This window comes from Hemicordylus capensis, chromosome 5 (assembly GCF_027244095.1).
Source record: "Hemicordylus capensis ecotype Gifberg chromosome 5, rHemCap1.1.pri, whole genome shotgun sequence".
In the NCBI taxonomy this organism is placed as follows: Eukaryota; Metazoa; Chordata; class Lepidosauria; order Squamata; family Cordylidae; genus Hemicordylus; species Hemicordylus capensis.
In genome coordinates, this window is record NC_069661.1 from 238,710,543 (window position 1) to 238,731,589 (window position 21,047).

A 21,047-nucleotide genomic window follows, 5' to 3' on the forward strand; every position below is an offset into this window, starting at 1 on the left:
GACAGCTTTAAAAAGGGCTTAGACAAATTCATGGAGGACAGGTCTGTCAGTGGCTACTAGTCTGGTGGCTGTGGGCCACTTCCAGCCTTAGAGGCATGGTGCCTCTCTCAATACCAGTTGCAGGGGAGCAACAGTGGGAGAGAGGGCATCCCCTCACCTCTTGACTCTGGGCTCCCTGGAGGCATCTGGTAGGCCACTGTGTGAAACAGGATGCTGGACTAGATGGGCCTTGAGTCTGATCCAGCAGGGCTGTTCTTATATCAGCCACCCTACAACTTATTTCCTTCTACACATGAGTTAATTTCACATCTTGAGTTAGTAGCACACATTGCATATTTGTATCCATGTGAAAACTGAACAAACCATGGTTAAGGAGGCAAACATCAGTGCTCAAAGTACCAGGCAGAGGGGCCTTGCCTGTCTTAGCTTGTCTAACGGCCCCCTTAGCTATTGTTTTTAGAATGTTATGGGGGCCATTGTTTAACTAAGATGGGGGTGGGTGGGTGGGATTAGAGGGTAGAGCTTGTGAACTTCATTCAGAGTCATCCTACCTTCTTCCCCACCCACCCACCCACCCCCCATGATTTAAGCACTGAGGGGAAGTTTATTTGTGAGAGTGGGAGGGGGCCAGTGGTCCCTCTAATTTTTTTCAACTCTGTGTGGAATGAGTTTTGTTCTGGGTGGCAGTATCAAGGCAGTGTGCGCACACCTGCATTCAGAATGGGGCCTTCCTGATTCAACCTGAGCAGGATCTAAAATGAACTGAGTGGACATCCCAAAACTTGTGAGCTTGTGCACATGCACATGGCTTAGAGGGAACAGTGGAGGGGGCAGCGAGAGGGAGTGTGCAGTCCTTTGGCTTGCTTCCAATCGTTTTAACCATGGCTATGGGTTATATATGCGAAGCACAAAATGCCAGTATATGTGTGCATTTGCATGTTGCCTCTGTCTACTCAACAACTTCCAGGAAAATTGAATGAAAACACATTCTCCTTTCCCCCTACTCCTTCATTTTGCAGCAAACTCCTCTGTTAGCCATACTTAAGAAAATCATGCTGAAGTGCTTTTCTGAAAGAAGGCAGTGACCCAACACACACTGCTCTTATAGTGTTTGTGGCACCTGCTCTTTTTACTCTTGTGAATGTTTTTTCAGAAATCTCTACCCACAATGTAGTCAGTGATGAGTGTTAATGTTTGTGCAGATGAACACTTTTTGCCTGAAAAGTTGGACACACATTTTAAGAGATGAATGCTGCAGTCCAGGCTATATTCCAACTCCCTTCAGAAATGCTGCTGGAACAAAAACCAGATCCTCTTTCGTGTATTAAAATAACTAGTAGATCCTCTTTCACCTGAAAGTCAGAGTGCATATTGGAAGCAGACTCCTTTCAGTCGTAGAGGCAGGTGGGGACAAGCTGGCTTTTGATTTTCAAGCTCCTGTTTTGAAGCTTGACTAGCAATCAGCATGACATAACTATGCTTAGGAAGTGGCTTTAATGCATTTTAAAACAAGGCCCCTGATCTCTGGGCAAGGGGAGTGGACAAAACAGATGCTCTAGGTTGATCGTGGAAGAATTTTGCTGCTTGGCCACTGAGGATTTGTTTTCCTGGAAATAGAACTTCCCAAACCCTCTCAGTGGTTGTGGCGGCGGCGGCATGCAACATGCTGACCATGCAAATGGCCTCCATGCATGCACGGAGGCCATTTGTGTGCTGCCGCCACTGCTGAAAGGATATGGGGAGCACCGCAAAGACCTGCCGGCAAGCGCCTTTCAATTTTAAAGGCGCTTCTCTCTCTCTCTACTCTCCTGCTGATTTTTATTAACTTTTGGAAGCAAAGGGGAATGTTCCCTGGATTCCCCTTTACAGGTGCTTGAACTGGGTTGAACCAGTTCGATCGTATGGAGCAGACCAGCCAGTTGGTTCATTTGAATCAGTTCGTGGACCGATTCCTGGTCCAAATTTGGACTGGACTGTGCAAACTGCTTCCGCACACACCTCTAATTTCTATAAAAGAGTCCTGTTAGAAATACTGATCTCATCATAGAACCACAGTTCTTAAGTGTTTGGAGGGAAGCAAAGACAGAGATCTCAAATCTATAGATTTATTTCTTCTAGGCGTACCCGTTGCTAATCCCATGTGTGGCAGCTCTCGCGAGAGAGCTGCAGATTAGCAATGGGACACAGAGGTGGCAGTGGGATGGCCCAGTCCAGCCGCCAGAATGAGGCGTCGGCGGCCAGCTCGGCCGCTGGGGGACACCAAATTGAGCAGGCGGCAGTGTGCCAGGCCAGCCTCCGTGGCAGGAGGGGCCAGGCCAGCTTGAAACTTCAGGGTGGGGGGAGAGAAGTGAGCTGGGTGGGCCGTCAGAGGCGCAGATGCTCTGTGCCTGGCCCAGCTAGTAGTTAATGATTTCTTTTGTCTTACAAGAAATGCTGTTGCTTTCCAAGTTAATCTGCCATGTTTTTGCTAGATTTCCCTTTTGTTGGGATAGTTTGTGCGCAGAAATGGAAAGACACTAAAATGCCATCAAAAGAAGACTGGTTGATAAAAATTTTGGAATATGCTGAGATGGCAAAGCTTACAGCACTTATAAGGGATGAAAATTTTGAATCTTTCAAAGAAGATTGGGAACCATTTTTACTTTACTTAAAGAATTATTTTTTTAATATGGACTTTTCAGTAGGGTTTGAAATATAGTAATAGCAGCAGGTTGTATTGGGTACAGTCGAGTAGTAATGTGGAGTATCTGTGTTTTGAATTATTATAGCAATGGTTTATATGTATAGTTAACGTGAACCACGCAGTTAGGTAAGCGGTAAGTCAATCTATATATTTAATTCTCTTGGGACATGCATGCCCAGGATTTGGCGGCAGAACTCTCGCAACGTGCTGCGAGAGTTCCGGAGGAGAGGGGGAAGCCGATTGGCTGGAGGGCAGGTGGAGAAAAAAGCGTTGGTGGGGGGCGGGGAGAGAAAAGCGGCGGCGGGCCGCAGGCGGGGGGGGGAAGAAAAGCGGTGGTGGGTGGGTGAGAGAAAAGCGGTGGGAGGGCAGAGTGGGGGAGAGAAGAGCCACGGCGGCAGGTGGACAGGAGGGATTGGCGGCGGGTGGGTGGCGGGGCCGTTCTTGGCTGCCCGCTGCCTGGTGAGGCTCTGTGTGGGGGGAGGAACAGGAGGGGAGGAGGGCTGGAGAGCACGGGGCCGGAGGGAAGGGAAAGAGAGGAGAGACCGGGGCAGGAGGAAGAGAGAAGGGGAAACAGCCGGCCCCAAAGCGCCGCACAGATGCTCTGTGCGGGGCCAGCTAGTATTTACTTAATGTTGGAGTGTCATACCAAGCCAAATAGGCTAAAACAACACTTATCCTATGATAGAAAAATATAATTCAGTAATCCCAATGTCCAATTGAAAGACCAAGGCAAAGTGTGGGTGCATGGAGCCTCCATTCTAAAGCCATCATCATATACCAGGCTGTACAAAATCTTTACAGCTTATATGAGATGGAAGTTAAGATGGGCACCTTAACTTGCAATTTCCACTCTTTTTAGAGCACGAGTGAAAATGTCAAGCTTCTTAACTCTCATTTTAAACCAAAGCTTTTTTGATTACTGAATTTCCAGGGTTTTTTTAAAGGAACATCTGATTAGACACTATGGGGAAGAGCTTTCCCAAACTGCAAGGTAGAACTCCCTGATGTTGAACACCAAAAGCTTTGTAAAACTTTCAACTAAGATAAAGTCACACACACCCCTGCCTGAAAAAATGAAATTAAATGAAATTAGTGGATTCAGTAATGGGGACAGTTTGATCCCACCTCATGATTATTCAGCAGTGAATAAGGACGCAAGAAGAAGCAGGTAAGCTGTGTTCATTTTAAATCTGTGCATTTTTTATTTTTCTTTTAAAAAATACATACACAAACAACAATTATAATTTAAAATAAATGCTTTAACAACCGTGTCCAAAACTACAGGTTCTCTTCCCAGAAATTTCCCATAAACCTCACAATTCTCCTGTTTGATTTAATTTCCTTCAGGATGGTGCTATCAGCAAAATAGTGTAAATATTGTACACAAGTGATGTAGTGATTTGTGTACACACACACACACACACACACACACACACACTGCAGCCATCCGTCCGCGCGTACATACACACTGCATACAGCCTCTCTCTCTCTCTCTCTCTCTCTCTCTCTCTGGTCATTCCTGCACTTGTTTGTTTTCCTGGTTGTCCTTTGTATCCTCACACGTCTTCTCCAGCACCAAAGTTCAAAAGCATCAATACTTTTTCTATCTTGCTTCTTCAAAGTCCAGCTTTTGCATCCATAGAGTGTCACGGGCAAAACCATTGTCTGAACTATTCTAATCTTTGTATGCAAAGACACGTCACGGCATCTAAATATCCTTTTTAAGGCCTTCATTGCAACTCTACCAAGTGCTAGTCTGTGGTGCATTTCTTGACTGCTGGATCCTTTACTGTTGATGGTTGATCCTAAAAGGCAGAAGCTATCCACCACTTACTTCAATGTCTTTGTAATCAATTCTGAGGCTGATTGCTGTACCCATTGTCATTAGTTTAGTCTTCTTTACATTTAGTCATAGTCCCATTTTTTCACTGTGTTCCTTGACTTTCATTACTAGAGCTTACAGATCATCCGCATTCTCAGCTATCAGAGTGGTGTCATCAGTGTAGCACAGGTTATTGAGGTTTCTTCCTCGAACTTTAAAACCACACTCATCTTCTTCCAATCCAGCTTCCCTCAGTATATGTTCAGCATATAAATTGAATAAATAAGGAGAAAGTATACAGCTTTGTCTTACTCCATTGCCGATCTGGAACCAGTCTGTTTCACCATGTTCCGTCTGGACTGTGACCTCCTGTCTTGTGTATAGGTTTCTCATGAACAATGAGATGTTCTGGGATGCCCATTTTCCTAAGGATATTCCACAACTTGACATGATCAACGCAATCGAAGGCTTTTCTGTAGTCAACAAAGCACACATTGACTTCATTCTGGTATTTGTTGGCTTTCTCAGTTATCCAGCATGCATCAGCAATGATGTCTCTTGTTCCTTGGCCTTTTCTGAAACCAGCTTGGACATCTGGCATTTCCTTTTCCACGTAGGGCTCTAATCTGTGTTGGATGATCCTGAGCATTATTTTGCTAGCATGTGAAATTAAGGATATTGTGCAATGGTTTGCACAATCTGTTAATTTTCCTTTCTTTGGTATGGGTATGTATACTGACCTCTTCCAATCTGTTGGCCACTATGTCATTGTCCAGATTTGCTAGCATAGTTTGGATAGAGCCTTGACTGATTCTTCTTCTCTTGCCTGCCATATTTCTGTAGCAATTTCATCAATTCCTGTAGCCTTCTGACTTGGTAATGACTGGAGTGCTGATCTAACTTCATCTTCCCGTACTAGAGGTTCTTGCAAGTAGGGAATATTTTCTAGAGTATCTTGGATGTTGATGTCCCTGCTTTACAGATTTGCAGTTAACTCCTTCCATCTCTGTTTGATCTTTTCTCAATCAGTTACCATCTGTCCTTTGGCATTCCTTAACATACCAAGTCAAGGTTGGAACTTCCTGAGTTCAGATATCTTTTGGAAAAACCTGTTTTTCCGTGTCTGTTTCCATCCTCAAGATCTTTACAGATGTCATTGTAATACTGCTCCTTGTCTCTTCTAACAGCTTTCTGAAATTCCCTATTAAGTTCCTTCCTGAGGTATATATCTTTCTTGACTTTGGCTTCTCTCCTCATCTTGGCAATTTCCACCATCTGTTCTGATATCCATTTTGCTTTCTTCTGTTTCTTGGTTTTTGACAGTTACTTTCCACATTTGTCCTTAACAACTTATTTGATTCCATTCCACAGTTCCTCTGGTTCCCTATCAATGAGGTTCAGAACTTCAAAGCGATTCCTGATGTTCTCCTTGAAAATGGTGGGTACATTCTCAAGAACATATCGTGGAAACTGGATAGCTTTGTTTTTCCGCTTTAGCTTGATTTGGAGCTTGCACATGAGCAGTTTGTGATTGGTTCCACAATCGGCCCCCCGCCAATTCTTTGCTATTATACCTGAGCTCCTCCACCTCCTTGCACCAATAATGTAATCAATTTGATTTCTGTGTCCTCCATCTGGTGATGTCCGTGTATATAGGCACCGCTATGGTTGTTTAAAGAATGTATTCTCAACAAAGAGATCATTGGCTTGGCAGAAACTAATAAGTTGTTCTCCTGCTTCATTTCTGTTTCCTAGGCCATACAGTCTGACTGTGGTTTCCTCCATACCATTTCCACCTTTGGCATTCCAGTCTCCAGCCACCAGCAGCACATCTTGCTTACATGTTCTGTCAATTTCAGATAGAACTTGAGCATAAAACTCATCAATGTCCTCTTCTTCTGCATCAGTTGTTGGGGCATAGACTTGAAAAACTGTCATATTAAAGGGTTTTCCACGAAATCTATTTGATCTTAGTCAGTCAGTGACCGCATTGTACCCAAGTACTGTCATTACTATATCCTTCCTGACTATGAAAGCAATACCGTTTCTTCTTTGTTTTTGATGTCCTGAGTAGTAAATGGTATGATTCTGACTGAAAGTGTCCAATTCCAGTCCATTTTAATTCACTGATGCCCAAAAAGTCAATCTGTAGTTGATTCATTTCATCTTTCTCTGTGTTGAGCTTTTCCATATTCATGCTTCTTACGTTCCACATTCCCATTGGAATTCTGTCTTTGTAGCTTCGGATTTTCTTTTCCTACATGGCAACATTAGCTGCTAGACGTCCAAAAGGGTTTAGCCTAACCACGTCATAAACACCATTAGTCCTCTAAGAGATCCTCAGCTCTTCCTGAGATCCTCAGCTTTTCCAGTAGCATGTTGAGTACCATCTGACCTGAGGGGCCCATCATCCAGCACTACATCGACAGTCATTCTATTTTGTCTATCCATGTGGTTTTCTTGGTAAAATACAGGAGTGGTTTACTGTTGCCTTCTCCCATGCAGTATTAACTGATGCCCTTGTCACTAAAGTGACTGTCCACCTCCAGCACCTTCCTATATCGCTGCTGCCCAATATAGGTGCCTGCTTGCTTTAGCTGGGCAACTGGGATGACCTTTGTGCCTTGAGCGAGTCATTACTAAATTAGTCTTGATCCTGCCCTACAGTTGTGTAAATAGGATCTGAGTGCAGGGTTTGGAGCTGGAAGTAGCAGAGTGATGTGGTATCATGCTTACATGTAATGGAAGAAGCTTCTATAAAATCAGAATTATTATTTTGGTAGCTGCTTAGAAATTTGTTGGAAAAGATCCGTATTTTTCAAAATAATTTTAATCCATGTTGTCAGTTGTTTTGTAGAATGTACCATAGTGCTACTGGGGAAACAGGGAAGCTATGAGAAATAGCTTGCCCATGGGTAAAAGAAAATTTCCTTCCTATTTAACACCAGAATTCAAAGGAGCTACTCTAATATTTTGGTGCAGAGTAGCCAAGCTGCTACAGCGGCTTAAAACTTGCCTTCCTATTGGACATTGTATTTGTTTTTCTGATCAGCTTGTGTATGATCATGTTACATCTGTATGTAAGTGAGTTCTTATGACAGCCAATGTGTTCACATGAATATAGAACAAATACTGCCAAGGGGTTCAATAATTTACATGGCTCTGTCTTGCCATGAACAGCAGTTTATGCCCGCTAACCCAAAATCTAGTTCCTTCTTTAACTGATTAGGGGATTCAACTAGAAAACCTTCAAGCTCCCTACCAAAAGCATCTCAAGAATGTCAACTTTTTATGTTGTGTCATAGCAAAACAAATTTCTAGTTGACATGAGCCCCATTCCCCCCTGCAAGCACTCACGCTTACAGCTTCTACAGCAGGTAGTAAGTCACACCCAGGAGCTGTCACTCACCCCCTTGCTCTAGCCACTCATGGTTCCAGCAACGGTTGCCTGCAGAGGGACTCACTGTAATCATGAGGGAAGGTGCTTCCATTGTCAGCAGCCCAGGGAGATCCAGGCTGCCAATCATGGAAGTGTCTTCCTTCACAGTTACAGCAGGTCGCTGTAATGCAGTGCTAGATGACTAGCACTGTAACTGTGAGCAGCTGGAGAGAGGGGATGAGTGACAGTTCTGGGGCGGGACTTTCTACCCACTTTAGGAGCAGTAAGTGTGAGTGCTTCTGGTGCGGTGTGGGAGGGGGGGATGTCTGAATGGGGCTATGGTTCTGTGTGTATGTATGTAGCCAGGTACTGTAATAGGAGTATAGTTATTCAAAACATGATGGATGCTTAGAAATCAGAATTGGGTGTGTGGCATCAAGTGGGATGGATGTGTCTGTGAAACACTTCCATTCAGCATGGTATCAGTCGGTTGCTCCAAGTCCCTTTTGCTCTCTGGAAAGTAGTTGCTAGAGCAGCTGTATATGTGGTAAGGGGACACATTTGGTTGCGGGGTGGGAGGGAGATGTCCCATATCGCCACATCTTCCTTCTTTTTCATTTGTCCCTGAAAAATCCTTTCAGTTCCTGCAAACTGCACCCACCCACCCCAAATTTGCAACATGAAGTTAAGCGAGGTATTTTTATCATTTTTTTCTGAATTGCATATACTCCTATTGTTAAATTGCGTATTTCAGGCAGTCTTCCCCTGAAGAAGTGTTTTCCCTTGATCTTGAAATAATTAGATTGTTTTGAAAGAATTGCTCTTAAGATGTTTGTACTTCTCCATGTAGCTTAGAGCAGGGATTCTCAACGTTGGGTCCCCAGATGTTATTGGACTTAAACTCCCATAATCCCCAACCAAAGGCCTTTGGGGCTGAGGATTATGGGAGCTGAAGTCCAATAATATCTGGGGACCCAACATTGAGAATCCTTGGCTTAGAGGCTTCAAAGTCAACTTAATGCTTAGCGTTTATTTATTTTTCTTATGTTAAAAGGATGGTGGTACAATGATGCCAAAAAATCCCAGCAGGAATCAATTACACTTTTTCTAGACAATGTATGCCAGTTATCTTAGCTATTTTTAAAGCGGGGGCTGCATCACAGCCACCGAAAGGGCTCATTCTGTGGGGTGGTGGGAGGAGAGAGAGGGGAAGGGCAGTGGCGGTGGTCACAGCGGGGGGTGGGGGAGAAAACTAAATTGTGAGGAAGAAAGAGAGAGGAAAGGAAACCTCACATCTTCTCCCCCCATGTACCCTTCATATCCTGTCTTGCACCACCAGCAATGAAATCTCCCATCCCCTCACTGGTGGCCAGTGAGGGGATGGGAGATTTTGTTGCTGGTGCAAGAGATGAAAGGAACCCTAGAGGCTGTTCTCACGTGCAGGCAAAAACGGGCTAAGGAAGCCCAGCCCGGTTTCACCTGTGTGAGAGAAGCATTGGGAGCTGCTTGATTCTCGGCGGCAGCATGGTGACAAAACTGCTTAGGAAGCCCACCTTCAAAACAGGTTTAAGGGAAGGAGCGCTTCCTTGACCTCTTTAAAAAAAAATCATCTGCAGCCCATGCTACTTGCAGCCGGGGCTGGAAGACTGAAGGGCTCCCTGTCGGCACTGGGGAAGTTCCCATAATGCACCACACACATGCGCAGTGCATTATGGGAGTTCCAAGGGCCTCCCGCCCTCAACTTCCCTGCTGCCAACAGCAGTGGAGGATTATCTAGGTGCATGATCTGCGCACTTAGCAAAGAGGAACAGATCATCTGTGGGGGAGGTAAGCTTTTAATGGCTTCCTCCTCTTGCCCCTTTGAGCCCTTTCTCATGATTGAGATCAAGGGCTCCTTGTGCCTTCTCCCCTCATGCCCTGCTCTAAGAGCCTGCCTGGCAGTCTCTTACAGCAGCGAGGGGAGGAGACGCATTGTGCAAGAACATGAGGAGCAAGAAGGGCGTCTGCTTGAGAGAGTGAGCAGGCTGTCTGAAAGGACTAGAGTCAGGAGGAGGGGGAGAAGTAAGCTGGGGGGCTGCCACTGTGGTCTCTGTGGACTGCAAGTGGGCTGAGCATTAAAAAAAAAGATTTTTAGCCTGAATTATCTCTAGATTCAAGATAGATTAAGTTGGGACCAGTGTCCCTCTTTAATTTTTTTCATCCATGTGCAGAATGAGTTTTGTTCTGGATGGCAGTATCAAGGCAGTGTGCATGCACCTGCATTCAGGGTGGGACCTTCCTGATTCCACCTGATCTAAAATTTACTGAGCAGGCATCAAAAAACTTTTGTGTGTGCGCACACATGCACACACCTTAGAAGGGAACATTGATTGGGATCAGTTGCTTATAGTGATGTGCACGGACTGCAGAGGTGCGGTCCGACACCTGTGTGTGTGTGTGTGTGTGTGTGTTGCTTTAAGGGCAGGGGGGTTGTACTTACCCCTCCCGCCACTTTCCCCCCTCCGGCGCTCCAATTTTCAGCAAAATCTTTGGGGTAGCAGCGGTCCTCCCTGCCGCCCCTGCCCCCTTGTTGTTGGCAAAATGAAGAAGTAACACGCATGCATGTGCCTGCTGCCGTGCGTGTTACTTCCGCATTTTGCCAACAACAAGGGGGCAGGGAGGACCACTGCCGCCCCAAAGATTTTGTTGAAAACTGGAGTGCCAGAGGGGGAAAAGCGGTAGGAGGGGTAAGTACAATCCCCCCCCCCCGCCCATAAAGCAACACACACACCCCAGCGACAGTCTGTCAGACCAGCGAACCGGTTTTCAGGCCTCCAACATGGCCTGCAAACCGGTTTGTGCACATTCCTAGTTGCTTAATTGTATATAAATCTATGGAAGATTTATATACACTTGAATTCATATTGGATGCTCAAGCAGATAGTATGACGCATAGATAGATAGATCGATACCACAGATTTCTGTGTCATAGGGTACCTTGAGAAATTTATGGAATTTGATGCAGAAATGCATACATATTTTATACAGAAGCTGACAATTTTTAAATTAACTGAAGTCAGAGACTAAAATATCAGTTTTTCCAAATGCAGAGGATACTACCCTGTACTTTAGGTCTTGATGCATTGATATTTTGACTAAAGCTTTGACCCAGAAGGTATAATAAACCACTATTTGTCTATATGTTGGACTTCTTTTATTTGTAATTTTCCCCAGTAGCCAAATTTAGCTGTGGGTTTATTGGGTCCTGACCAGCTGCCTACTGAATTCCCTAATATGTTTAAATCTCTTAAGATTTGTTCCTTTAACCTATTTCTAATGTAACTCAAATAAAATGTTAATTTGATTTCTGGAGTGTGTGCTTCATTTTCTGGGCAGTGGGCAAACAGCTGGTCAGGACCCAATAAACCCATAACTAAATCTGGCTATTAGGGAAAATTAGGAATAAAAAACACTCCAACATGTATCTAGTGGCATTCATAGCAGTTGAACATGAAACAGAAGATGTACAGTGTATGATTATAATACTGTTGTGATCCAGCTTGAATGAAGCTCTTGGCATTTAAACAAAACTAACATAATGCTCTGTTTCTGAAGTTTCCCGAGCATGTTAATATCAGTATTGATTAATGAACTACAGCGCTCTGAATCTGGATAGCTAAAATACAAAGGTTCTTGTCCGAAAACAATGAAGCTATTGTCAGTTATTGCTCATTATTCTATCTCACTACTTGTGTGTCCCCAACTTCATAATAAAAACAGATCTGGATCAGTGGTCCCTCTAACTTTTTTCATCTCTGTGCAGAATGAGTTTTGTTCTGGGCGGCAATATCAAGGCACTGTGTGTGCACATGCATTCAGAGTGAGGCCTTCCTAATTCAACCTGAGCGGGATCTAAAATTAACTGAGCAGACATCAGAAAACTTGTGAACGTGCACATGCCTTAGAGGGAAGAGTGATCTGGATCAGTTTCCTCTTGTGTCTGGACAGGATGCTCCTGATAACACAGCTCACCTGTTCATCCTTAATTATCCACATCCTAGGTGATTTTCAATCTGTCTACTAATCCCATACTATTGTATGTAAACATACAACTAACAGTCCTGCACATAGGCTGCTTTAAATCCCATTGAACTCAGTGGAATTTTAGCCGCCTCTCGATAAGCCGCCAAAGACTATGAGTAAGCATCAGTCTCATTTTGGATTCTAGTTATTTCTCCACATGCCTCAAAACAGCATCCTACAAACAGTTTTTCACAAAGCATTAATATTTGCAGAGAAGAAAGCAAAAGGCAGGTTTTTAGCTCTACCTCAAACGGTTCATAGAGCCACAAATGTTTATAATGGTTCACAAAGCCTGTATATCAGTTTTTAAGCCCGTCTTGTAGGCAACCTTTCAAGTCTTTCCAGAAAACACACTTGCCTAGCTGCCTGTACATATTTCCGTTTGTCATTTGTGGTACATAGCCTGGAACAAAAAATAAATTGCGGGTGTGTGTGTGCGTGTGTGTGTTTAAAATTAAAAAATCCCTATCTAGTCACCTGGAAACCATTTTTATTCACCATAGGTGACCTCCCCTGTAGTTATTTACAGGCTTTAGTTATCCAGTAGCCCCCAGGTTTAACTTGTGAGAGTGTTGAGCAAATTTCCTTTCAGAACTAGGTCCAGGGTGCAATTCTCATATGAAAACAGAAGCATAGTGATAGTCTCTTAAAACCCTACCTGCTGAAGACTCATCCACATGGTAAGTCGCTTGTCACGTTTCTGGTGATGATTCTCACTGCACATTCCCCTTGATACAATTTGCAGCAGGGTTGCCATCTTTTTTCCTTGGTATGGGGAGGGCATCCTAACGTGATGGGTTATCAAGCTCTGCATGCTCCGAGACAGGACCAATCAAAATTCAGGTCGATCGTATGTATCCAGACAGCTATCACTCATCCGCAGTTCCAGTCCTGTCTTGCTCCGCAGACAGAGCTTGAGTATTGCTGTGAGGAAAAATTTCACAGCCTTTCTCCTTTTTTATTTTAATAGTTTTTACTTTGGGATTTCCTCTGTTGAGGTCTCTCTTATTCGCAATATGGAGCCTGATTATATGGGGGATATGTTGAAGGGTTCCCTTCCGGAGGGCCCCTTCACAGAAGCCGCAATTGTTCCCTCGGTGGCAGGGACAGCGAGCTTGGGCCTAATGGCTATTGATAAAGGAGAGGAGACTACTGTGAGCCAGGAGGCTTCTAATCTGCCCGCCCCGCCGCCCAAGAAATCGAAAAAGAAAACTAAACACCTAAAGGAAAAGGGCATTGTCAAAAAGAAAAAGCATATACGAGCCCCTGGCAGCACGCCACTGAGCGATAGACTGCAGTTGAAGGCAGTTCGGGCGCAGCAACTTTCCGCTTTCTCGCCCGATTTAACTGCCCAAGGCACGGTGGCCATTTTAGCTCTCCTCTCCAAGTCTAGCCCTACCATTCTTTTAAAGAGCAATGGGGAACCTGGGCGCATGATGCCGATCTCTGAACCCTTCCAGGGTTCTGTGTCTATTAATGACCCCCCATGGGGTCCTATTAGCGCGACAACTTCATGTACCGCCCTCAACCCTCCTCAGGTTCTGTTTAGCGCGCTGACGCCACTCACAGTTCTCGACCTCCTCAGGGTCTGTCTTCTGCTGCTGCTGCTGCTGCTATGTCTACCGCTGCAGGTGTCAGTTTGTCTAATATGCCTCCACTCCCTGGCGGCGGACAGCCGTCCCCGGGTGAGTTAATTTGGTTGGGGGAGTTCGTTAAGAGGCATTGTCTGGCATGGGTATCTTCTCTGCTAAGTCAGTCCGCAGACAGAGCTTGATTAGCGCTGTGAGGAAAATCTTCACAGCCTTTATCATCGTCTTTCACTTTCTCTGACTACTTCAGGCCAGTTTCTCCCTTCCTTTATTCTGTGTGCAAGGGTGGGAAGGGAGTCGCAAATTGCGCTCATTTAGCTGCTTATTTTGATTATTTCCTCTGATTAAGGCTGTATTATTCTGACTATGGAGCCTGCTCATATGGGGGATATGTTGAAGGGTTCCCTTTTGGAGGGCCCCTTCACAGAAGCCGCGATTGTTCCCTCAGTTGGAGGGACAGCGAGCTTGAGCCTTTCGGCTAATGTTAATGAAGAAGGAGCAACTGTGAGCCAGGAGGCTCCTGTTTTGCCCGCCCCACCGCCCAAAAAAGCAGCTACAATAGAGCCTCCATTCTGTGGACTAAAGAGCTTATTAAGCTGATACCTCCAGAAAATCTTAAACTCCGCCAGGGTTTAAATAAATTGGCCAGAGCTTCTGCCCTTATGGCAGACTCAGGTCTGGACTGCATACAGCACGCCTCTCGTGCCATGGCAGCCGGGGTGGCACTGCGCAGAGGGTTATGGTTAAAAATAAATAAAAATAAAAATAAAAATTGACGGGTAGATGCCAAGTCCAAGGTCACTAGTAGTGTGTCTGAACTGGTCCGGCGGCCATTCCAAAGAATGGCCGAACTGCCGGACCGGTCCGGCCCTGCCTGGTTCGGGTCTGGGTGGGGGGTATGCCTTTAAGGGCGGGAGGGCTTGCTTAGCCCTCCCGCCTCCTTGCCCCCGCCAGCGCCCGTATTTTCCAGTATAGGGGCGCTGGAAACCAGCCGCCCCCCCGCTGCCGCGGCGGCGGCGAAAGAACTCCCAATTGTACTGCCAGCCCTCCCGCCCCCCTCCCAGCTAGCTGCCCGCCCACCCGCTCACCCGATAGGAAACGAGAGGAGCTCCGGCACAGAGCTCCTCTCGTTTGGAAGGCCTCCGGCATAATGGTGTTTTGCGCGCACGCACATGCGCGCGCCGCAAAGCACGCCGTTCGCCGGAGGCCCGGTCTACCCGCCGGGAAAGGGCCGGGTAGACCGGGCCTCCGATCGCTCGGTAGACCGGGCCTCCGGCGATCGGAGGCCCGGACTACCCAGCGATTGGAGGCCCGGTCTACCCGGCCCTTTCCCGGCGGGTAGACTGGGCCTCCGGCGAATGGCGTGCTTTGAGGCGTGCGCATGTGCGCACGCGCAAAACACCATTATGCCGGAGGCCTTCCAAACGAGATGAGCTCTGTGCCGGAGCTCCTCTCGTTTCCTATTGGGTGAGCGGTGAGCGGGCAGCTAGCTGGGAGGGAGGGCGGGAGGGCTGGCAGTACAATTGGGAGTTCGCCGCGGCGGCGGCAGCGGGGGGGCGGCTGGTTTCCAGCGCCCCTATACTGGAAAATACGGGCGCTGGCGGGGGCAAGGAGGCGGGAGGGCTAAGCAAGCCCTCCCCGCCCTAAAAACAAGGCCCCCCTTCGGTGCCGGTCCGGACTTCTCCGGACCGTGCACATCACTAAAGGTCACCTTGGCTGCTACTCCCTTTCAAGCCAAAAGGGCCTTCAAGGATGTGTCTCAGGAGACTGGCACACCTTCAGCTGCTGGCTTGGATCAGGAAGGTTTTCCATCAACCTCTATTTCAGCAGCCACAGTACCTTTTCCACCATTTTTTAAAGATGTTATGTTTACAGAGTGGGGTGTGCCGGGGGCCACTAAACTTGCCATATCCTTCCCAAAAAATTGTATGCCTTACCTCCTGATATAATGGCTCTTTTGACAGTTCCTGTGGTGGATGGACCTGTGGCCCAGCTGGTCACTGGGGCTCTGGTGAACAAGGAGGGAGATGACCTTAAGACACCAGAGGAAAAGAAAGCGGATCATCTGCTACATAAGGCTCATGAGGCATCTGCAACTGTCATAAGAGCAGCTGCCACTAATTCTATTTTCGCTAGAGCCTCCATTTTGTGGACTAAGGAGCTTGTTAAGCTGGTACCACCAAAGAATTTAAAACTCTGCCAGGGTTTGAATAAGTTAGCCAGATCATCTGCCCTTATGGCGGACTCTGGTTTGGACTGCATACAGCACGCCTCTCGTGCCATGGCAGCAGGCGTGGCAATCCGCAGAGGTTTGTGGTTGAAAAATTGGAGGGCAGATGCCAAGTCCAAGGTCACCTTGGCGTGTACTCCCTTTCTGGGGGGGAAGTTATTTGGTGAATCCTTGGATCCTATTTTAGTGGACACAAAGGACAAAAAGAAAACCATGCTGGTTGGGCGTGGTAATTCAAGGAGGAATTTCAGGGGAAATAACACCTTCCAGAATTCCTTTCGTTCCTTCAGAACTTTCAATAGACCTGCCAATACAGGGTTTAGAGACAGCTACCGAGGAAGAGATGATCGTGGATCTTCCTTCAGGGCTAACTGGTGTCGCCCCTGGAATAACAGGCAGAGGATCGGGAAGAGCACGTGCTGGAGGTTATGTCAACGCACAAAACCGTAAGCAATGACGCGATATCGTGGGGGGCAGGCTTCTGGAATTCGCAGAAGCCTGGGTGCACAGCACTACGGATCAATGGGTATTGAGAACAGTAAAGCACGGCTATGTTATAGACCTTGTGGCAACTCCTCCCGATTTTCTTTTCTTAACACCTGTCCCCAAGGTGAGGTCCAAGAGACTGTTGATGGACCAAAGTATCCAACACTTATTAGACATCCATGCGATAGAACTGGTTCCGTTGATGGAATTATGTGTAGGTATCTTTTCTCTTCTCTTTTTGGACTCCTGGCGCGTGATTCTGGATTTGAAAAGATTGAATCAGTTTGTGCAAAAACGCACATTTCGAATGGAGTCTTTAAGGACAATAAAGGCAGCCGTACACCCGGGCAATTACTTGTCCTTGATAGACCTTTCAGAGGCGTACTTACATGTACCGATTCATCCTGCCTCTCGCTAATACCTGAGGTTTGTTTACAATCAGAGACAATTCCAGTACAGGGCTCTACCCTTCGGGTTGTCCTCAGCTCCTCGCGTATTCATCAAACTCATGGTGGCAGTGATAGCTTACATGCGCTTGCGGGGGATCCATGTTTACCCGTATCTGGACGGCTTGCTCGTGAGATCCCTGTCCTACCATCAAGCCTCCAAGGACATAGCTCAGGACATCCAGATACTAGAGGATCACGGGTTTGTCATCAACCGTACCAAGAGCCACCTAAACCCATCTTGTGTACTCCAGCATCTGGGAGTTGTTTTCGACACGAGATTGGGCACAGTTTCTCGCCTAACGGACTGACAACAGAAGATTGCCTCACACACCAGGCCATGGCTGTCCAGGAAATGGGGTTCCCTCATGTCTCTGGCTCAAATCATGGGCTCAGTGATCACCTGCCTAGAATGCACACCCTGGGCCAGGTGGCATTCGAGACCACTTCAATAGTTCTTGCTTCCTTATCAGGAAGCCATTATGGCAAAGAAGCAGATAAAACTTCGCTTACCACAGAAGGTCAGGAATTCTCTTTGGTGGCTGTCGCCGGCGATAGGAAAGTAAATACTTTTGGAAACTCCCCAGAGGATCGTGGTGATGACCGACGCCAGCCTCTCTGGTTGGGGGGCCCACTGCCTGGCACATCATGCGCAGGGGTTGTGGGTTCAGAAGGATTTGGAGAACAATATCAACTGGCTAGAGTTGAAGGCAATTCGATTAACTCTTCTGCAGTTCCGTGATCTGTTGATAGGGAGACATGTTCTGATAAGGACAGACAAAAGCTCACATAAATCACCAGGGTGGAACAAGATCAAGGCCCCTCATGCAGGAATCCGACTTACTATCCGCATGGGCGGAAATTCACCTACACTCCATGACGGCGGAACATCTGAGGGGCACGGAGAATCTACAAGCGGATTGGCTGAGCCGCCAAATGGTGGATCCAGCAGAGTGGGCCCTGCATCTGGAAGTCTTCAAGGAAATTGTCCACAGGTGGGGTCGTCCACAGCTGGACCTCTTCGCGTCACAGGAAAATGCCAAACTACCAAGGTTTTTCGCAAGATATCTAACTCTTCACGCAGAAGAAGTAGATGCTCTCACGTCTCCCTGGCCGCGGGGATTACTTTATGCCTTTCCCCTGACTCCAATCCTGAGCTCCTTCCTAAGAAAGTTCCTATTAGAAGAAGCAGAAGTCGTTTTGATAGCTCCTTATTGACCACGAAGACCCTGGTTTTCTGACCTCCTGAGTCTCTCAGTCCAACCGCTGTGGCCTCTTCCCCTAAGGAGAGATCTACTATCACAAGGACCTCTATGTCATCCGGATCTGGTCTGGCTATGCCTTCACGCATGAAGGTTGAGTGCATTACCCTAGATTCCAAGGGATATTCCCGCCAGGTGCAAGACACTATCATAGTGTCAAGAAGGCCATCCACTTTGCGCATTTATCAGGTTACCTGATCAGCCTTTTGTTCCTGGGGGGTGGAAGCAGGACTTTGTTCCATCCTTGGTGGGGGTTGCAGAGGTGCTGGGGTTCCTTCAAGCAGGTCTTGAGAAAGATCTGTGTCCCAGCACATTGAGGAGGCAAACTTCAGCCTTGTCCTCAGTCCTGGATTTAGCGGTGCCTGGTTCATCTTCCTTGCACCCTCATATTAGACGTTTTCTGAGGGGAGCGAGCAACTTGGCTCTGCCTCCCGTACATAGGTTTTCCTCCTGGGATTTGAATTTAGTTTTAAATGCTCTTACTAAGGCTCCGTTCGAGCCTCTTCGTTCAGCTCCCTTGAGAATTTTGTCCTTTAAAGTATTGTTCCTTGTGGCCATCACCTCGGCACGAAGGGTTTCTGAACTAGCTGACCTCTCTGTGCGCGATGAGCTATGCATTTTTCATAAGGAGTGTGTTGTTTTTGAAGTTGGATCCCACCTTCTTACCCAAGGTTAATTCCATCTTTCATAGGAGTCAAGATTTACTATTGCCCTCCTTCTGTCCTAGTCCTGCTCACCCTAAGGAGCATGCTTGGCATACTCTGTATGTGCGTAGGGCACTTAGATTGTATATTAAAAGATCCAAAATCTTTAGAAAGACGGATTCCCTTTTTGTTTCCTTTCAGCCATCTTCCCTAGGGACCAAGGCGTACAAGGTTTCCATGGGTCGATGGATCAGAGCTGCCATATCGTTGGCTTATGAGTCTCTTCACCTACCTGTTCCTCGTGGCATTTCTGCCCATTCCACTCGCAGAGCCAGCACTTCTGCGGCCTTTTCAGCTCATGCCCCCTTGGAAGAAATTTGCAAGGCGGCAACTTGGGCATCAGTGTCTCCCTTCATTAGGCATTACAAGATTCCGTCTTTTCACGCTGCTTAAGCAGCAATAGGAAGGACGGTATTGCAACAGGTTGTCTAATCATTCGCTCCCGCCCTTGGGATTGCTTTGGTACGTCCCATCACATTAGGATGCCCTCCCCATACCAAGGAAAAAGAACCATTGGTAGACTTTACTGTGAAGGGTTCTTTTTCTGGGTATGGGGAGGGCATCCGGCTCACCCGCGAATGTTTACGACGGATATGCAGGGAGGTAGGGCAACTCCCAGGGTTGCTTAGTTCTTTGCTGTCACTGTTTACTGTACAACTTCATCCCTTGTGGACTATTTTTTCTCTACTTGCTCTCTGTATTTTCTGTGCTCAACAGTCCTGGAACTGGGGATGAGTGACAGCTGTCTGGATACATATGATCGACCTGAATTTTGATTGGTCCTGTCTCAGAGCATGCAGAGCTTGATAACCCATCACGTTAGGATGCCCTTCCCATACCCAGAAAAAGAACCCTTCACGGTAAGTCTACCAATGTTTCTTTCATGGCAGAGCTCTTGTAGCTTTAACAGCTGTTTGAGCAGATTCAGCAAGCTCTTTCCATCACTGTATGCTGGAGAAAGATACACTGGTGAAATCTCTGCATTTCATGCAGCTGTTGAGGTGTAGCAACTCAAAAACGTTGGCAGTCTTAGGAACACAATGAAAGATTATTCCAAACAGATGTAGATTTCCAGTACCTCCTTGTTTGTTTGTTTAATTTATATACTGTCTAGTATAAAAATCTCTAGGCTGTATACAAAATAAAAACATAATATAAAATATAACATTTAAAATTCATAAAAAGATAAAAATCATAATAAATAATTTTTTCTAGATACAATTGATTTATTTGACCTATGAAAGAGCACCAAATGGTTTTATCCTTATATCAGTCTTGTTAATAGACCCTCAGTGGTTGCCTGTGGCAAGTAGGAATGGCTTCCAGGAGACGGGGCTAGGAAGCTTTTGTACACTGGAAAGGAGGGGGGGGGGTTTGTTATCTTCCAAGCAATTCATATGCCACAAACAGTTGACACAGATTTGTGTAGACAACTGAGCTAGTAATAATGTTTGTGGAACAAGGTTAACTTTCAGTAACTTTTTTGTGGACTTAGTTAAAAGGAAATTACCTAAAAGACCAACAATTTCTGTTCCCTCACAATTTCTACAACCAGTTGTTATGTAAAGGGATGGTCTTGGTAGCTTCTCTGCATTTGTGGGACTCTTGTTATCTAGTAATCTGGGAAATATGATTTTAAAAAATAAATTTTTAAGCATTGTAAGCCTTTTAAATTTGGATTGTTCTTTAATGACCAGAATTAAGTATATTTTGGGCTATTTTAGTGTGTGTGTGTGTGTGTGTGTGTATATATAAATAAATAAAAACACCTCTTAATTGTTATGAGACCATTTGAGACAGAGAACCTCTAATTTTCCTCCCAGTGTTTAAACCAACATTAAGAACTTTCTTCTTGGAAAGTGCTATATAAATATTCATCATAATAAACCCTATGGAAAAGATGGACTAAAAGACAAAACCAGTAAAGCCTGTAGATTGTTCTTTTTCTTTGTCTGCAGCAGAAAGATTTCCCTGTTGACCTGCCTCTTAAAAAGTTTATTTGTGTTTTTGTCCTGAAGTAGTGTCTACCTCTTCACAATGAAAATAGCATACACTGCTTTTGTATGGAGGTCTACAAAAAGGTTTTGTTTTACATCATGGCTTCCAAACCATAATCTTGTTTCTTACCAGTCTCTTTTTTTTCTTCTCCAGCTGTGATTAACGGAATGTGAATTCCTGTGAGGATCCTGGTTCTTCTCTCAGCTGCTGTGAAAGCAGCAGTGTTGGTCACTAAGCAACAGTGTTGGGTCCTGTTTGGTTTTATTTTACTAGCATCCTGTGCAAGATGACGGCTCAGTGGAGCAAGGCAGGACTATGTGGCCATCAGGAGAGTTGAGAAAATGTGAAATTCCAGTTGGAATTAAGAGGCCTTCCTGAGAATGCTA

At 45.9% G+C, this 21,047-nt stretch overlaps 2 protein-coding genes and 1 long non-coding RNA gene across 5 annotated transcripts in view; 2 read left to right on the forward strand and 1 right to left on the reverse strand.

Annotated features, from left to right (window-relative positions):
* Positions 1-12,722, reverse strand: part of LOC128327143 (uncharacterized) — a 28,963-nt gene extending 16,241 nt beyond the window's left edge. Inside the window, exon 1 of the long non-coding RNA XR_008308497.1 lies at positions 12,605-12,722. This is a non-coding gene — a long non-coding RNA (uncharacterized LOC128327143). The remainder of the gene's footprint in view (positions 1-12,604) is intronic.
* LOC128327136 (chromatin remodeling regulator CECR2) overlaps positions 1-21,047 on the forward strand; it is a 221,948-nt gene that overhangs the window by 73,488 nt on the left and 127,413 nt on the right. The window lies entirely within an intron of this gene.
* Positions 13,616-21,034, forward strand: LOC128327141 (uncharacterized). Of its 2 annotated transcripts, none has more exons than XM_053255468.1 (2): positions 13,616-13,631; positions 16,056-21,034. In XM_053255468.1, the coding sequence occupies exon 2, from the start codon at positions 16,219-16,221 to the stop codon at positions 17,437-17,439; it is 1,221 nt and encodes a 406-aa protein (XP_053111443.1). In that variant the 5' UTR covers positions 13,616-13,631; positions 16,056-16,218; the 3' UTR covers positions 17,440-21,034. The 2 variants fall into 2 exon arrangements, 1 of the variants encoding a protein (XP_053111443.1); XR_008308495.1 differs by lacking the exon at positions 13,616-13,631 and having other exon boundaries at positions 15,169-19,523; positions 20,815-21,034.

What these genes read in the sequence shown, in the direction of transcription:
- LOC128327141 (XM_053255468.1), top strand. Translation starts at nt 16,219, where the DNA reads ATGACGCGATATCGTGGGGGGCAGGCTTCTGGAATTCGCAGAAGCCTG.